Source organism: Corvus hawaiiensis, chromosome 15 (assembly GCF_020740725.1).
Source record: "Corvus hawaiiensis isolate bCorHaw1 chromosome 15, bCorHaw1.pri.cur, whole genome shotgun sequence".
Lineage (NCBI taxonomy): Eukaryota > Metazoa > Chordata > Aves > Passeriformes > Corvidae > Corvus > Corvus hawaiiensis.
Window position 1 is genome coordinate 19,403,626 of NC_063227.1, and position 17,972 is coordinate 19,421,597.

At 50.7% G+C, this 17,972-nt stretch overlaps 1 protein-coding gene across 1 annotated transcript; it reads left to right on the plus strand.

The window, feature by feature from the left end:
* Positions 1-1,365: 1,365 nt before the first annotated feature.
* DNAJC18 (DnaJ heat shock protein family (Hsp40) member C18) lies at positions 1,366-16,063 on the plus strand. Its single transcript, XM_048319964.1, has 7 exons — positions 1,366-1,483; positions 1,605-1,750; positions 3,109-3,294; positions 5,992-6,104; positions 7,867-7,976; positions 9,819-9,991; positions 13,483-16,063. Exons 1-7 carry the CDS (start codon positions 1,446-1,448, stop codon positions 13,605-13,607), a joined length of 891 nt encoding a protein of 296 aa, XP_048175921.1. The 5' UTR covers positions 1,366-1,445; the 3' UTR covers positions 13,608-16,063.
* Positions 16,064-17,972: the final 1,909 nt, after the last annotated feature.

Genomic DNA, 17,972 nt, shown 5'->3' on the forward strand with positions numbered 1-17,972 from the left:
GGAGGCAGCTGTGCTTTGCAGCTGGCAAGGAAATGTTCAGCAAAATAAATGCAACATTTTCACAGCTCCTGGTAAGAGCCAATGCACTTTCAACCTCTGACACCTGCACCAGGTAGTTCGATAAGTTGTTTTTTAATAAATGAAGCTTTTCTGGTTACATTCATGAAAAGTAAAACATTGTCACTCACCCAGGCTCCACCAGACTGGTGAATTTGCTTAACACAAAATCCCAGGTGATTTGCAATTAGACAAACCCAAACAGCTCCAGTTCTCAGAGACCTGTAACTCCACACACGGAGCACTACAAGTAGATTTTTAGTGAATGCAAAGTTATAACAAATCTCCCTGGATCTTTGAGATCCCATAGGATCTCACTGCTGCTTTCATTTTCCTTCCTTTGACCTCCTTCCCACAGGCCCTTGAGGGTCTTGCAATGAGGGTGGGCAGGCCCTGGCACAGGGTGCCCAGAGCAGCTGGGGCTGCCCCTGGATCCCTGGCAGTGCCCAAGGCCAGGCGGGACATTGGGGCTTGGAGCAGCCTGGGACAGGGGGAGGTGGGATGAGGAGAAACCAACAACAGCAATGATGAAAGCAACTGGGAAATGTCTTGCAGTGAGGGCCCAGAACTGGACACAGCCCTCGAGGTCCCCCAGCAATGTAGCACGGGGACGGGCACTGCCCTGATCCTGCTGCCACCCCAGGGATGGGACAGCCCAGGGACCAGTGGCCTCGTGCCCACCTTGGGCTCATGTTCAGCTGCTGTCACCAGCGCCCCCGAGGCCTTTCCTGATGGGATCTAAAGCTGTTGGAGAGTGTCCAAAGGAGGGAGCCGGGGCTGGGGAAGGGTCTGGAGGGGCCACCCGAGGAGCGGCTGAGGGCACTGGGCTGGTCCAGCTGCAGCAGAGGAGCTGAGGGCAGAGCTCCCCGGGGCTGCAGCTCCTGCCCAGGGCAGCGCAGGGACAGCTCCGAGCTCTGCTCCTGGGCCAGGGACAGCACCCAGGGAGCGGCTGGAGCTGGGCCAGGGCAGGCTCAGGCTGGAGAGCAGGGAAAGGTTCTTCCCCAGAGGGTGCCGGGCACTGCCCAGGCTCCCCAGGGAATGGGCACGGCCCCGAGGCTGCCAGAGCTGCCAGGGGCGCACAGGGTGGGGTTGCTGGGGGGTCTGTGCAGGGCCAGGAGCTGGAGGGATGAATCCTGGTGGATCCCTTCCTGCCCGGGACATTCCATAATTCCATGACATTCCACAATTCCACGACATTCCGTGATTCCGTGATTCCATGACCTCCCACCTCCCGCTGCCCTCAGAACCGCTCATGACGTCACCTCCCCTCGCAATGACGTCACGCCCCCGCCAGCCCCGCCGGGCCCGCTCCCAGCAGCGCCCGCGCACAAGATGGCGGCGCGGGGTGGCGGGCGGTGAGCGAGGGGCGGCGGCGGCCGCGGGCCGACATGACCTACACGGCCGAGCAGCTGGACGGGGTGCGGCGGTGAGCGGCGACGGGGGGCCCGCGGGAGCACGGGGGGCGGCGGGCAGCGGGGCCGGAGGGCCTGGGGAAACGCGGGGAGCGGGGCCGGGGAGCCCCGGGATAACCCCGTGTGCGCCCTCAGGATCAAGCGGTGCCGGGATTACTACGAGATCCTGGGGGTGAGCCGGGATGCCGGCGAGGAGGAGCTGAAGCGGGCGTACCGCAGGCTGGCCCTGAAGTTCCACCCCGACAAGAACCGCGCACCCGGAGCCACCGAGGCCTTCAAAGGTGAGCGGGCCCGGGGGCACCGTGAGGGGCCGCAGCCGGAGCGCCGGTGCAGAGGCGCCCGCCGGCCCACGGAGCCGGGAGGGGCTGCACACACAGCAGCGTCCTCACAGAACCCCGCTGCGGCTCGGCAGGGCTTGCATTTCGGCCTGCAAAATACACGTCTCCCTTAGAAACGATGGGAAATGTATCCCAGGTCGCAGTCCCAGGTGCTTTTGAGGAACTTGACAAGGGCCTGGAGGGACAGGACAAGGGGGAATGGCTTCTACGCTGCCAGAGGGCAGGGTTTGATGGGGTATTAGGAAGAAATTCTTCCCTGTGAGGGTGCTGAGGCCCTGGCACAGGGTGCCCAGAGAAGCTGGGGCTGCCCCTGGATCCCTGGCACTGCCCAAGGCCAGGCTGGACATTGGGGCTTGGAGCAGCCTGGGATGGTGGGAGGTGTCTCTGCCATGGCAGGGGGTGGGATGGGATGATCTGTAGGGTTCCTTCCAATCCAAACCATTCTGGGATTCCATGATACTGCAGAAGGTTCAGAACTTGGAACTGACACTGCCCATGCCAGAGTGTGGGATGTTTGTCATCAATAACTGCTCCTTGTGATGAATAAATTTTTATTTATATGTATATGTATGGGAATATGAAATTTAATCCAATAGGCTGTGTCCAGAGTTCTCAGTTATGTTGCAGCGTAAACTCATGCATATTTTCCCTTTCCATGCAGCGCAGCACGAGGAAAACAAGTGATCATTCACAGTCTGTTAAAACAAGGAGCTTCTGAAGGGATGTTCTTTCTTTCTTTGTGTTTGGGTTGTATTTCTCTATGAACTTGTTCTGTCAGAGGCCAAAGAAGAAGATGAGCCAAACAAACACTTCTGAGTGGTTGGATGTGAGGTGTGAAATAGGTGTGCCACACAGCTTCAGGAGCATCTCTGCCAGCAGGAAAAGCTTGGGATAGCCCTCTGCATTTTAATTTGTCCCTGCAGTTATTAACTTTGTGTTAATTGTATGTGGTATATGGAGGTGCACTCGGACCAAACTTGCATTTGGTTTGAGCTGATAAAATGCTCCATTCTCACCCAGTTTCTTGGCTGAAGCGAACTCTCACATCAGTTTTACAAATATTTCAAGTCTCTCCATATACTTGGACACTTTTTTCTTTCTCCTGGCATCAGTGACAGCAGGAAGTGGTTTCCATCACAGGTAGTGCCAGAGCTGTTACACATCTTGCTGTTACAAAAGTAACTTAGTCTTTGGTCAAGCACAAATTTCCTAGGCTTGTTTGGGGATTTTTTGCTACTCCACCTATAAAAGTGGGACCTGTGACACTGGAAATGTAACACTGGTTTTAATTCCCTCTCCAGCAATAGGCAATGCTTTTGCAGTTCTGAGCAACCCTGAGAAACGACTCCGCTACGATGAGCTCGGGAGTGACCACGAGCACGTCAGCACTGGCCAGGCCAGGCACTACAATTACTACACAGAATTCGAAGCAGACATCACACCAGAAGAAATATTCAATGTGTTTTTTGGTGGGCATTTCCCTACAGGTCAGTACCTGTCTGCAGGGATTTTGAAGGGCTGTGGACTGACTAACCCCGAGGGAGCAGCTGGAGCTGTGTCAGGGCAGGCTCAGGCTGGATTCTGGGAGAAGTTTCTTTCCCCAGAGGGTGCTGGGCACTGCCCAGGCTCCCCAGGGAATGGGCACGGCCCCGAGGCTGCCAGAGCTCTGGGAGTGTTTGGACAGCGCTGCCAGGGATGCCCGGGGTGGGGTTGTTGGGGTGTCTGTGCACGGCCAGAGGTTGGATGATCCTTGGGGATCCCTTCCAACTCAGCATATTCTGTGATTCTATAAATCATGAGGAAGGTCACTTTCCCTTGGGACTGCTCAGGGAGTTGATCATACGTCTGAAAAGAGCAGAAACCTTTTCACATTTGATTTCTGCCTTTCTTTTATTCCCTCCATCATCTGAAGCCAGCAATGGTATGGGAGCTGAAATAGGGTGTGAATGAGAAGGAATCAGAGGCGTCTTTGGTGATGGTTGAACTCAGTGATCTCAGAGGTCTTTTTCAACATGAACAATTCCTTGATTGGGTTGTACTTGAGGCACCTGACAGCATTCCAGGCCAGCACGGCCCAGCTCCTGGAGCTGTGATCTCAGGGAAACAGGAGCTGCTGTGCCTCGCAGCAGCCTGTGCTGTAATGAAATTACAGCCTGGGAGCTCAGCAAGTGCTGCCTGCCAGGAGAGGATCCAGGATCCGGTGGATGTGCAGGATCCAGTGACACAGCAGTGGAGCTGTACCTGTAGTAGCTCCGTGCATGTCTCAGTCCAGCCTTGGCATTTGGATTTGCAGGAGAAATAGATCCTGCAGGATCAGTGGATTAAAAGGAAATCTGAAAGGTGTGAGGACTTCAAGGGCCTTCTGGCAGCAATGAAAGAATTGCTTTAGCACTCCTGGGAACTTTCCACCTCCAAGCTGTCACGAGAAGTGAGGTGCACACCAGTTACTACAGCCTGAAGACACAGAGACAAGTAGTTAATTACTAAACCTTGCTGTGAGCGGTGCATCTTGCAGCTAAGGGGACCTCAGATTGCTCCCAGGCTTGCACCAGTGGATATGCAAAGTGAGCCAACCCCAGCATGGTGTAATTCCAGCTGGAGTCTGCACGTTTTCCATTTCTGACTGTGCAAGGAATTGCACCTGGATGTGCCTTTTGTGGGACATTACCCTCATGGAATGGGCCTGTGGGGAACAGGGTGCTTGGAGTTGAGGACAGGAGATTGAGTAACTCTGGGAGGAGTTTGGGTACTGGGCATGGCAGGTTTAACAGGGAGAAAACGGGAATTTTTGGGAAAGCAGCAAAGAGTAAGAAAATAAAAATGCAATTTTGTAGCAGTGGGTGTTGGTAGTAAACAAGAGTTTCCTCACTGGGCTTTTGAGGGCAGGTTTATGGCTTTGTTTTTATGGAGCAGTTTTCCTCTATGGATATTCAATGGAAAAATAGTTAAATTTAAAATGTTAAATGTGATTAAACTCAAAGGAGACTCCACGTGGCAGAGTGTTGCAGTTGTAAGGAGGAGAGGCTACAAGTTCTCATAAAAAATAAATGCCCATGGACCAAAAGAAACTGCTGGCAGAAATTCTTGGAGAAACTTAAAATTTGGGAAAACCTTTTTTTTTTAGGCACCCCTATAAAAGCCATTCTTCTTTTCCCACGCTGGCTGCTTCTCTTCACAGCTTGATAAAATCCTGTCTGAGCAATGTTGAGGGATAGAAATTAATTTTCTTTTTTCCCAAAAGAAACTTTCCTCCTTGGAGCCAGCCTGGCTTGGCTTGGCTCGCTGTTGGAGCTCTGACTGCACACATGCCTAGAGCTTGGAAAATCTTCGAACAAGCAGTGGAACAGGGGTTTTGACACAATAGCAGAGGTCACCTTTGCCCAGGTTTCTTGCAGAATTCTTTGGGAAACTCAAAAAAGGACAGGATAAGAGTATAAAATAATGTGACATCTTTCCCAGGGCTTAAAAATAGTTTTGCATTTCTGTTGTGATGATAAGCCACAGATTTCAATTCTCTAACACAAAAGACATTCTGAATTTCGAAAGAGGAGAGCACAGCTATTATTAAGATATTCATATGGTGATAAAATCAGATCCTGAGCTTCAAATTGAAGCAGCAAATGCAATTCTTCCCTCATTGTAGATTTTTTAAAAATAAATCAACTGCATTCCATATGCAAGAAGGAAAATCCTGAATTGTTCTCCTTTTTTACTCTTTTAAAAATCTCTTTCCGTATTATAAAATAATTAAGTGAAATTATTAATGGCTTGAAGGCAGAGGAATTAGAAATGAAGGTAGAAGACCACATTCAGTAATTATGGGAGACCATAATTCATAGCCCAAGCCTGGTGAAGCAAATTCATTTTCCTGCCACAGCCTTGCAAGTGAGTGTGACAAGAACAGCATTAAAATATGAGATACAATCATAAAAATCAGAACATGTTTCTGCAGCTTGATTTAAATTAAGATGGATTGGAGCACAGTACAATTTCTCTGGTAGGCTTTTTGGAACAACATTGTGGTGGTGTTTAATTCTGATGTGGTTTGTGCTTTCTAGTCTCAGACCTCCCAGCTGCAATTCAGGCTGTGGAGAATAAACCTGGATAATTAAATAGAAGCTGAGGAATCCTGGTGAGTTCCAGCAGCTGGGTGAAACACAGGTCTGTCCTGGTTTCTTTTCCAGGGAATATCCACATGTTCTCCAATGTAACCAGAGATGCTCACTATTACCCACGGAGGCACCGGGCTGAGAGGGCGTGGACACAGGAGCCAGAGGAGGAAGAGCACAGGCCGCAGGTAGCCAGCAGGAAGGATCTCCACAGCTTAAATATTTAAATATCTCAGCAGGGTGAGGGATCCTCTTCCAAAGCCAGGACAAACCTTCCCATGCTTGAGTGCTCAGTGTTTATCCTCAAAGGCTGCAGCCGCGGTGGATATTTCCTTTGTCATGAGATTGGCTGTTATTAATCACTGCTGTAGAGATGCATTGTGTTTATAGGATTACAGGCCCTCCAGTTTCTGTCACGGAGGGTTTTGCTGCTGCTTGCTTTTTGCAAGCTCCAATGCTTGGTAATCCAACAACAATTAGTCCAAATGAGGACTGGTAACGGATATGGAAGTACTGGCTTGTGCTCAAGGTGTATTTTAGCACCCAGGGGCTGCACAGGCTTCTTCCAGCTGGGGACAGGATGGGTGTGGGATACATTTCTGCCAACTGAGACCTCCAGATGAGACACAAGGTGTCCTTTGTTGTCACTGCACATACACACCTGCCACCTGCTTTGGCAAAATCTTCCTCTGGAGACAGTCTGTTACCCTCCAGGGATCATTCTCCAAGGAAGATGAGTTTTTCCTTGTGAGTCTCAGGCTCAGAAAAAAAATCTGGTACAGCTGACAGACAGCTCAGCTGGGGGAAGTGAATCCAGCCCCTCACTGCAGAAAAGACCCTGAGGAGCTGGAGCATGTCCAGGGCAGGGAACGGAGCTGGGAAGGGGCTGGAGCCCCAGGAGCGGCTGAGGGAGCTGGGAAAGGGGCTCAGGCTGGAGCAAAGGAGGCTCAGGGGGGACCTTGTGGCTCTGCACAAGTCCCTGACAGGAGGGGGCAGCCGGGGGGGTCGGGCTCTGCTGGCAGGGAACAGGGACAGGAGGAGAGGGAACGGCCTCAGGCTGGGCCAGGGCAGGCTCAGGGTGGACAGCAGCAGGAATTTCCCCATGGGAAGGGTGCTCAGGCCTTGGCAGGGGCTGCCCAGGGAGCTTTGGAGTGCCCATCCCTGGAGGTGTCCAAGGAAGGGCTGGAGGTGGCACTCGGTGCTCTGGGCTGGGGACAAGGTGGGGATGGGGCACAGCTTGGACTCGATGGGCTGGGAGAGCTTTTCCAGCCTCAGTAATTCTTTGATTCTGTGAATCCCACCTACTACTGCATCAGGAATCCTTGTTGCTATCCCAGGGTAGAGGGCAGTGTCTAAATAGCTGCATGTGATATTTCCCTCTGCATGAGAGAAGGCATTTTAAAAGCTGGTTTAGAAAGAAATGGAAGAGCAGAAGGAAAGATCAGTGTTTTCTCTTTGATAATGCTTCCAGTCTTTTGTTCTGCTAAATTAATCCAAACAAAAGCCCCAGCGCTTGCATCCTGTCTGAAGTTACACTGCATGTGAGCTGTTAACCCTTTACTGCTCAACCATTAAATGCAGTGCTGAAGCAGAGGCTGAGATATACAATGGAGAGCAAATTCAGAGGGTGCAGGAACGCCGTAGGCACACGGGAATTGCAGGCTGGATTCGACACTTGCAGGTACAACAGTGCTGTAGGCACTGTGAGGGAAGGGGCAGAGGAAAAGATAGTGGAAAGGAAATGGTGTTCAAGAGTGTTCTGATATTATTAATAAAGGTTATTTAGAAATTACAGTGTCATCCCTCTCAAAATCCCAAAGTCCTTTCTCTTTTTTCTTCTAAGTTTCCATGTAACAAATTGTTCATCTGTGATTGATAGCCTGGCTTCTGTGAACAGATGCCTTTTTCCATCTCTGTATTTTCTTGACTGCTAATCCTTGTACTTTTCAGAATTCATACTCTGCATTTATCCAGTTGATGCCAGTTTTCATCATCATAATTGTGTCAGTTATAACCCAGCTGATGGCCACCAACCCACCCTACAGCTTATTCTACAAATCGTAAGTCCTTTAAAACCACATTTTTCTGCTCTTGCTGTTTGCAGTATGAAGGCAGATGGAAGTTGGGTTTGATAGCAAAATGCATGTTAATGTTTTGCTCTTTGTAGAAAATGTTATCAGTTTGTAAATAAGGAAATACCAACAGCCTGCACTGGTGAGTTCTCCTGAGCACTGTGGGGTTGCCTGTGGGGAGCTTTAGTGCACAAAGAGGGTCAGAAACCTTCCTCAGCTGGTGTGAAATGGCTTTGCACAGTGATACAGGATGGGGAACGTGGGTGTAGATCAGCCTCTGATCTGCCCAGCCCCCAGAATCTGTGGACCACCCCTGAGGTTCCTCTGGAAAGCAACAAAAAAAAGAAGCCTGTGGTTTGCAGTATAAATCCAAACCTTTAAATCCAAACCTTCTCTGGAGCATGAATTCTACTGGAAGCTCCACAAATTGTTAAAGCCTTGAAATGCCCTGGTTTAACCTCTGTAGCAAAGCAGGGCCCTGGGGGCTGGTGGGCTCTGGGAGCAGAAGGACCCCACCAGAGCTGCTGCACTGGCAGCTTGTGGGGCAGGGGAAAACCCACATGCTCCTGTCACATCTGGTGCTGGAGGTCACATCTGGACCTGGGCTGGCCCTCACTGAGAGAGGAGTGGAATTGGCAGGTCTGGGACAACCAGCAGAGTGCTCCAAACACTCCCCTTGCTCCCTTCTAGGAGTAAAACTGCTCAGGTCCAGCCTTCCCCTCCCCTCCTCTGTCAGAGCAGCCCAACACCCCTCACCATTTTACCACACGATGTCAGAGTGAGGCCCTCAGAAAAGAACAGGAGGGTGGATGTTTTTAGGGTGGTTTTTTTTTCCAGGGAGTGTTTTTGCTATCTGCCAGTCCCATGTGAAACCTCCCACGCTACCCCCACAGCAGCTGAGCTGCTTTTCTTCTCTACCTCCCCTTCTCCTGGTGATGTGAGATAGTCAGGCCTGAGCCTGGTTCAGAGTTAGGCTTAAAACAACTGAACAGCCTAAAAACTAAAAGAAATTGGGGACACCTCTGAGACACAGGGAAAGAGAAGGAAAAGAGGAGTCCAGGAAAAAGGGGCAAACGGGATTCCTTTGAGTAGAGTGTAACCTTTGTGTTTTGGCTGCCTGCCTCTCTCTGTGGGCAGTGATTTGAGCAAAGGCCTGGCTATCTTTGCTCAAATAAGGAAATTCACTCCAGGAGTGTGGTTTAATCCAGTGACTGTGTCAGAGGGGCTGAATCTTCTACAGGGTATTTTCCAGGCTGTTCCATGCCTCACTGTGCTTACTGATGATTATAAAACCCTGAAGAAAAGTGTAACTAGAATCTCCCCTGCTAAGTTTTATTGCTACTAAAGGATCCAAAACAATGGGAAAATCCAGATCCAATTGCATTGTGCCCTAAGTTTTTATAATCTCTACCTTTGTTATCAATCCCCGTGGGTTTCTGCACCGAGCTTGCCAGAAATCACCAGCAAACAGAATAAAGTGTTTGCAGAGTTCATAGATAAAATTTGCTCTTATATTTTAGAAGGGTCTTGACTGAACTGTTGGGAACGAACACAGTATTTGGAAGGAACTGTGTTGATACCTCTCCATCTGGGATTTTCTCCTGTGGTTTTAGCAGGAGGATGGATTCTCTTTGTACTGCACAGCTTGCTGTCCCTGAGACTTGTAATTTCCTGACTGGATGGTTGAGGGAGCCATAATCCTGCAGAAATGGACTGTACAAACATTGCTGTAAATATCATCCTCTGGAAATGCTAATATGGAGAAACAGCTCTTGATTTCTTGAGGTCTGAACTGCTGAAACATCTGAATTCTCCGTGCTGTTCCCACAGGTCCATAGGCCACGTTGTCAGCAGAGAAACAGAGAACTTGCAGGTGCCTTACTATGTTGATAAAAACTTTGAAAAGAATTATCAAGGAGCAGAACTTCAAGAGCTTGAGAAAACAGTTGAGAAAGATTACATAGACTATATTCAGACCAGCTGCTGGAAGGAGAAACAGCAGAGTAAGTTATTTCTGTCCCACGTGTGTTTCAGAGCTGGGGGGTGGATGTGCTTCACAAAGCTCTGCTGTTTTTAGCCTCAGTTTCCAATCCTTGTAACATCTCAGCCTTGCACTGGTTTAAGGTGTCTCACATCTGCTCTTAACACTGAATTTTCTGTTCTTGAGATCTGTCAAAATACATTTTAAGTGATTCTGAGAGACGAGTGGAAAGTAGACTTCACCATTTGAGACACTTTTTTCCGCTCAGGTTTTATGCTTGAATAACTCTTAGTGATGTTTTAAACATACAACCCACCACATTTATTCAGCCCTGACAGATTGCTAGGCTGAAAAAGATCTTGAGACATCACCTATTCCATGTTTCATTTGCTGGAGCAGAATCAGTTTTGCTCTGACTGGCTCCACAAGAGGTTTCTGTAACTTTTTCCTTAAAATTTCTCCAGGAGAGTCCAGAGCTTGTCCAGGTGCTCTTGGCCCTCTTGCAGTGGGCCGTGTTCCTGGTATCAGTTTTCAGAGCATGTTTCCGTGCTTTGGGTGTTATTTGCATTTTCTATCTTTAGCTGAGTTGGAGATCATGTTTTTCACCATTTTCACGTCTTTCAGACACAAGAATTGAATGCAGAAAGGGAGAACACAGATGTGAGCATTCAAAATCGTTATTCTCACTCAGCCCTGAGTAGATCAGTGGCACAAATAAAGGCATGTTAAGCCCATATTTTATTACTTCTTAATTGCTACTAATCTGGTTCATTGAAGAGACAGCAAATTCCTGCTGCTTGCAGAATGGTAAAAAATAACAAATCAAATTACGAGGAGTAGCTTAGGCTGGGATGTTGTGACTGATTTTATTCACTGATTTTATTGACCTAAGGAACTCATCACCTTCAAATGAGTCAACAGCAAGCAGTGCTGTGTGTAAAGGAAGCTGGAACAAGTTGTGTCTGTGTGAATGTTCAGTAGCAGCAGACAAGCTGCTTTCACACACTGGTGGGGGTTTTAAATTGCTCTGTGCAGAACAGTCCTCAGCACGCTGCTAAAAAGTGCCTTTGCACTTGTTTTCAGTTTCTTGACCAATTGCATCATTGTAGAAACACAGTTTGTCTAAACAAGACTCATTTAATCCTACAGGAATAGTGTTGCTGATTCCAGACTCTTTACAGGTTTTTGATGGGAAGGCTTGTTTTGGCTTATTTTACATAAAAGTTACCAATCCTGCTTTTCAAGAGAAATAAAAAGGTGTAGGCTCTGAATTTAAAAAGGAAAAGAACCCATAATATAAGACCATAAAAATCCTGAAGTTTTTGGTGTGCTTGACTTGGGAACTTTGAGTATCTGTAGCTGGCAGGAGCAGCCTCCAGGGATAACGTGGCTGTTACTACTCGTAAATGTAGGCTTGCTACAGGGAGAGACTTTCTTTCTTACAGAAAAAATCTCTTTAACTGACCTCATGCAACTGAAAGTCACCACATTGTCTCTTTCACAGAGACCTGGAGCTGAGGAGAGCCCAGCTCCAAAGAGGGGGACAGGGTTTGTGAGTCTTAGACAGCCCAGGAGTCAGAGAGGGGAGATGATCCAGCCCGGAATGCCGAGTGCCTGCCAAACAGCGCTCCTCCAGAGCTTTGTACACTTAGGGATTGTGTTAGTCACCAGCTGCAAATACATTTACAGCAGCCACAGTTAGCATAGCCTGAGGACAGCGCTGTCAGTAAAAGTAACCATTTTCTGAGTGCCTCCCATCCAGGCCATAGCTGAGACTGGGCTGACCTTAGGACAGTCACGTTTGTAAAAATAAACTCTGAATACAGGACAGAGTGCTGGGGAAAAGTTCTGCAGATGCTGAGGCCGTTCTTAGTCAGCTGTTGCTGCAAAATGTTGGTCCCTTAATCCTTGCTGAAGTGTTGGACTTGGTGTGAGGAGCTTTTTGACAGTTGAATGTCTATTTATAGTACATTTGTTGTGTTTACTGAGGGCACATCTCCCTTGAGCACCAGCAAAATGGACAGAGATGAGTAGTTCAGGAACAGTTTGGTTTTTAAAGTCCTTGATTTTATGACTTGAAAAGTGTTACCTGGTGTCCAACAACCTTAAGGAAAACCTTAAAATAAGGGATTGGTTGGTACTTTGTTCGGCCAGTCAGTTTTACAGTGCTGCACCAGACTCCTCAGCAAAGCGGTCTGTGCAAGTTGGCTGTGCTGTGGGTTTGGATCTTCTGAAATCTTTGGCACAGTTAAGTTCAAAAAGCACGCCCCAGGTTTTTACAGGAGGTGTTTCAGCTGGGCTGCCACAGTTGTAAAATGAGGCTGCAAAGAGCTCAGGGTCACAAAGAGGCAGCTGAAAACCGAATCAGGATAAGTAGCATAGAACCATGGAATGGTTTGGGTTGGAAGGGACCTTAAGGCTCATCCCATCCCACCCCCCACCTTCCACCATCCCAGGTTGCTCCAAGCCCTGTCCAGCCTGGCCTTGGACACTTGCAGGGATCCAGGGGCAGCCACAGCTGCTCTGGGCACCCTGTGCCAGGGCCTGCCCACCCCACAGGGAAGAATTTCTTCTGTATATCCAATGTAAATATAGTTGGAATTCAGTATTTTAGAACCTCCTTGAAGAAAAGGCTTCAAAGGAACTAGTCTGTGAAAGACTGAAACCCACAAGGAGCAAATGTGATGGAATGAATGCTGTTGAAAGTGCAGGGAATAATTTTCCCCAATTGGATAAGTGTAAACTGGGATTCTCCACTGCACAACTCCAGGGACTCTGGGCTCAGGGACAATTACCTGAGCCTGTTTTTTGCTGGAGGCTTGACAAGGCTGTGCCCAGCACTGCTTGAGTGGCATTTTGGTTATAAACCTGTAAATGGATTCCTGCTCTAAAATGAACTGTTCCTGCTTGTCAGTTTGTGAAGCTTTTCGGTGAGTGGGAGGAGGGTTAAATAGCTTTAAATTTCAGTGGGACAGGGACAGAGGACGTAAGGCATGAAAGGATCTATTGAAGTTCTTTCCACTCTGAATAATTTTGTAAAATGAGGGGCTTGTAAGGTGTATAAAAGCTCTTTGAAAAATTGAGTGTCATCAGGTAGCCTGTGCTTACGGAGATGTTGACCTTTTCAGAAGTAAATTACTGCTGTTCTCCTCGGTGCATCTAATCCTGCAGCCAAATTATTCTTCAGGGAGAAACCTATATTAAGACTTCCTCAGCTAATCAGCAAAAGAAACTTCTCTGAATTACTGGGGGGAAATAATTTAAACAATGGGATTATTTCAGTTTTATGTGGCTTTTGAGAAGAAGAGGAACAAAATGCAAAGTACCTTTGAGATTTTTAATGAAAGGGCAGGGAGGCCTTCCAGACGAGTCCCTTGGGTAGTTGTTCACCTCCCTGGCTTCAGTACCCACCAAAATTAAAAGTGCTGCAAGGATAACAAAGCATTGAGAAACAGTTCTTTAAAGGAGGCTCACGACTTCATCCTGATACATCTTTTTTTCTTCATCTTTCAGAGTCTGATTTGTCAAATTTGGCCAAGCTCTACAGAGATGAGCGGTTAAAACAGAAAGCAGAGTCCCTGAAACTTGAGCACTGTGAGAAGCTCTCCAGTCTGATCGGGATGCACAAAGGGGGCTGACCAGGACGGGCACGTTCCGTAGTTTTACTTATTGCTGTTTTAACTTATGTTTTTATTTTCCTTCATATGAAAAGGGAAGGAGTCTGTTGTAAAGAGTCTGGACGTTGGAGTCCTTCTGCAGGTAGTGCAGAGAGGGGCCATCCCGAGCTGTTTGCTGTAGTATATCCTGTACAGTAGATTTGGTTCCAAGGACCAGTGGCACTTTGTAAATGAATTCCCCAGGACGCGCTCTGAGTTCAGAACCCGTCTGCGTGGGCGGTTTGTCCGCCACCCAGGCTGTGTGTGCTTCCCAGGAGAGCAGGCACCTCTCGGCTTCCCGTGTTTCCTCTGGACCTGCAGCTCCCTGGATCCCCGGCAGCGCCGCGCTCGGGGCTGGGGGTCACTCCCGCTGTCCCTCGGGGCTGTGCCACAGAGCTGGGGGGTTGTTGCAGTACAGGAGGGACAGGTCCCTGCCTCAGGTGAGCCCCTGAGCACATTCCCAGCTCTCCCACTGCCCCAGGGATCACATCCCGTGCTGCTCCAAGGGAGGGCTGTGCCCATCCTGGCACCAACATCGACCAGATGATGGGAGTCTGGGAACTGCACCAGTTCCAGTGTCTGCCAGACCGTTGGGAAAGGAGAACTGTGTTCATTCCCTTGTCTGTTTCCAGTGGCATATTTTGAAGCTGGCTACTCCATTCTGGTTTTTATCTGCACACTTCCCCAGCTCTCCCAGGGTCCTGCTTTTTCCGGTACAGTTCTCATGTAGCATATTTTTACTCTGTTGAGCAGCTACGAATGTTTCACTGTAGACATGATAATGCAAAGAAAAAATCCATGTGGCAATGTCCTGTTTTTTCTTGATCTTCCTTTACACAACCAGGCCTTGAAGGGCAGGCTGAGGCTGGGTCGTCCTCATGAAGAGCAGACCAGTGTTAGACCAGTGTTACTCCAGTTAAGCACTATTAACCCCCTGAGGCAGTCTGGTGTGTGCCCTGCATGGAATGACCTGCTCTTCCAGGGAATACCTGCCCGGGGTGGGGGGCTCACAGACCAGCACTGCTCCCCTCTGACCTTGGCAGTGTGAGTCAGTGAGACATGAGCAAGGCTCTGCTGTTGCCACATTCCTGAAACTGGAGTCACACAGGATGCACAGGTGGCCTTGGCTGAAACCTAGGGAGCAAATGCTCAAAAGCGGGGGAAATGCCAGGATTAAACCTGCCTGTAAAGCTCAGACTGTCCCTGTGCTGGGCACTGGTGCAGTGGTGTATGAGTCCTGCTGGATGGAACTGGGAATGTTGGTACCACAGTGTGTCCCCTCCATGTCCCTGTCCCATCCACACAGCCCTGGGAGGTTTGGCAGGAAAGGAAGCTGGGAGCTACAGGAAAATAAGCTTTTCTGGGGTCTGCCCTGGGATGTGAGGTTTGAGGCCTGGTGTTCCTGCACACAAGCCCTAAACATCCCAGCTCCCATCGCAGGGAGGAGAACATTCCAGGTACAGCAGCAGTGCTGTGGTGGTGTGTCATAAAAGGAAAAAAACAACATAGTGACTCTCTAAGTTGCATTTTTATGCTGACATTTGTGCCCCAATTGTAGGAAATCTTGTAGGAACATGGGGGGATGCTGAGTAGAATTTATTGGGCACTTGGAGCAGGAGGAGCACTGGTGAAAAGGGCATTTTGAGGGGCTTGGTGTGGAACATACTTAGTGCCAGAGTTTAAGGGCAAGAATGGGTGATCATTCCAAGTTGGCTTGCAGAGCAGGCAGCCTTAATTCTGGTATTTCCCAGTTTTGAGCACGAGTGTGTAAAAAAAGTGAAAATAATGTTGCTTTTTATATATAAAATAGCTTGTAGAATATATTAGAAATCTATTTAAGTGTTTGGACTTGGTTCCAGGGTTGGTATCTTCCCTGTCATTCCTGTGTGACTGTAGAGGGATACAGGTAGGGAGACCAAATCCAGTGACTTCCTGGACTCACAATGTCCTGCACAGAGCTTGAACTCCTCCATAGCATTTTGCACTGAAACCAGATTGTACCTTTCATCCAAAGATCTTGAGTACTTGATGGAGGTGGGAGACCTCCTGTGGGAAGCACAATCAGCTAGGAAACGCAGGAGGGAGGTAAAAACATGCCCAAAAGCAATAAGTGTTCTTTGTTCTAACCAGGGAGGGTCAGGGTGCTGGTCCCGGTGTGAGCTGTGAGGGAGGACATGAGGCTTGGGACCTCTGCGGTGACAAACAGGACGAGTTGCGTTTGTACGGTGCTCCACGGGGAAAAGGAGGATCCTCTCTGGAGCCCGTGGTGCGGGAATGCATCGCCGTCCTTCTCCAAGGGGTACTTGCGGTTCTTCTTTGTGGGGCTCTGACGGGAGGAAAGGGTGTTCCTGGGTGCACCGAGCGCTTGAACATGGGTTTGTGTGTGTATATACATTTATTTATTTTTAAATTAAAGATGTGACATCGCTGTGCCTGTCCGTGGTGGTCCGAGCCTGGCCGAAGGCAGGGGGCGGCGGTGCTGGCGCCTGAGGGGGCGGCGGCCGCCATTTGCCGCGGGGCGCGGAACATGGCCGAGGCCTTGGGCTGCCGCCAGCCGCGGGCGCTCCCGGGCCGGGATGGGGATCGGGATCGGGATCGGGATCGGGACCGGGACCGGGATCAGGGGCTGAGCGCTCCCCTCAGTCTGAGGAGAGGGAGGGGCTCTGCGGGGCGGGGTCTCTGTGGGGCGGGGCCCGCCTGCCCCGTGGGGCGGGGTCTGCGGGGCGGCCCGCAGGGACGGGGACACCTCGGGACCGGGCTGGGAACGGGGCTTGGAACGGAGCGCGGGGCTGGAAAATGGACAGGCGGCTGGGAACAGGGCAGGAGTCTGGGAGCAGAGGAGGGGGCTGGGAGCGGGGCTGGCCCCTCACACGGCGCCGTGTGGCCGCGGGCCTCTCCCGCCCCGTCGTGTCCGAGCCCGGCCCCGCACTCTGGGCCGTGGCACTGGGGTGCACAGCCCTGGCACCCGCTCGGGCATCGCCCCTGTGCCACAGCACCAGCGCGGTGCTGCCAGGGGGAGCAGGGCAGCCCTGTGACGCCCCGGCGGGTCCCTTTGTCAGACAGCACCCTGGGGTGTCCCAGTGCCTCAGCTCTGCGGGGCTGCTGCCATGTCCCAGATGCCCAGATCCCTCCTGAACCCCTGAGGCAGCTCTGAAAGTCCCTGCCAACCTGGGCCGGTGTTTCCTGCTCCTCCGGAGTTGCAAAAAAGTAGCTCCAGCGTGGGAGAGGCACGTCCTGCTTTCGACAGCCAACAGCAGCCTTCCTCCTCTTCATCCTCCTCCTTTTCCTCGCTGCCCGTGCCAGGCTTGCCAGCACTGAGGTGAGCACGCACCGAGCTGGCATGAAATCCAGGTTAATAAGCAAATGCAGTGGTGAGCTGCAGGCAGTATCACGCTGGCTTAAACATAAGTGAGTGTTTAATTAGCAGGTCTGGCTCAGCTGGGGTCCACCCTCTGTTCTGTAACGTGTTTGTGCCCCGCAGGCTGCTCCCACGCACAGCCCGGCCTGCTCTGGGTGCTGGAGATGCTGGTTGGATTTCGTTTGGCAGGAGGACTCCGGGGTCTCTCCACGGCCTCCACACTGAGGGAGAAACCCCAGGAGCAGGAGGAGGTGCTGGAGCGTGGCCTGGCTTGGTGGCTGCTGGCAGCCCCGGGCTGCAGCCAGGGCAGAGTGACAGCAATGCCCGGCCAGTTCTGCTGCGCTCCCACACCACCCTGAGATGGGTTGTTCATGGCATCCCTGCGATCCCAGAATCACAGACTGCTTTGGGTTGGAAAGAACGCCAAAGCCCATGCCACGGGCAGGGACACCTCCCACTATCCTAGGTTACTCCAAGTCCAGCCTGGCCTTGGACACTGCCAGGGATCCAGGGCCTGCCCACCCTCACAGGGAGGAATTCCTTCCCAATATCCCATCTATCCCTGCCCTCTGGCACTGGGAAGCCATTCCATGTGTCCTGGCACTCCAGCCCTTGTCCCCAGTCCCTCTCCAGCTCTCCTGGAGCCCCTTTGGGCCCTGGAAGGGGCTCTGAGCTCTGCCTGGAGCCTTCTCTTGTCCAGGTGAGCACTCCCAGCTCTCCCAGCCTTTCCCCTGCCTCACTCCAACACTCGTGCTCAGCACAGTCCTTGCTGCTGCTGCTGCATCTGACACCCAGGTCCTGCTGAAGCCACACTGGTCACAGGGACAGCAGCTGCGACAAGTGATACAACACCACCGGAGGCTGCGAGGGTGGCAGGAGAGCAGCACCGGACACCCGGCTGCTGTCCGGCTGCTGTCCGGCTGCTGTCCATCCGCTTCCCGGCACCCGCTGTCGGTGCCACGGAAGGTGGATGGCCCTGGACACACCCT

Excerpts from the sequence above, each read along its gene's own strand:
- DNAJC18 (XM_048319964.1), top strand. The coding sequence starts at position 1,446 with ATGACCTACACGGCCGAGCAGCTGGACGGGGTGCGGCG. Across the intron at positions 6,105-7,866 it reads AGGAAGAGCACAGGCCGCAG|AATTCATACTCTGCATTTAT; the intron begins GTAGCCAGCAGG and ends TGTACTTTTCAG. Across the intron at positions 7,977-9,818 it reads TACAGCTTATTCTACAAATC|GTCCATAGGCCACGTTGTCA; the intron begins GTAAGTCCTTTA and ends CTGTTCCCACAG.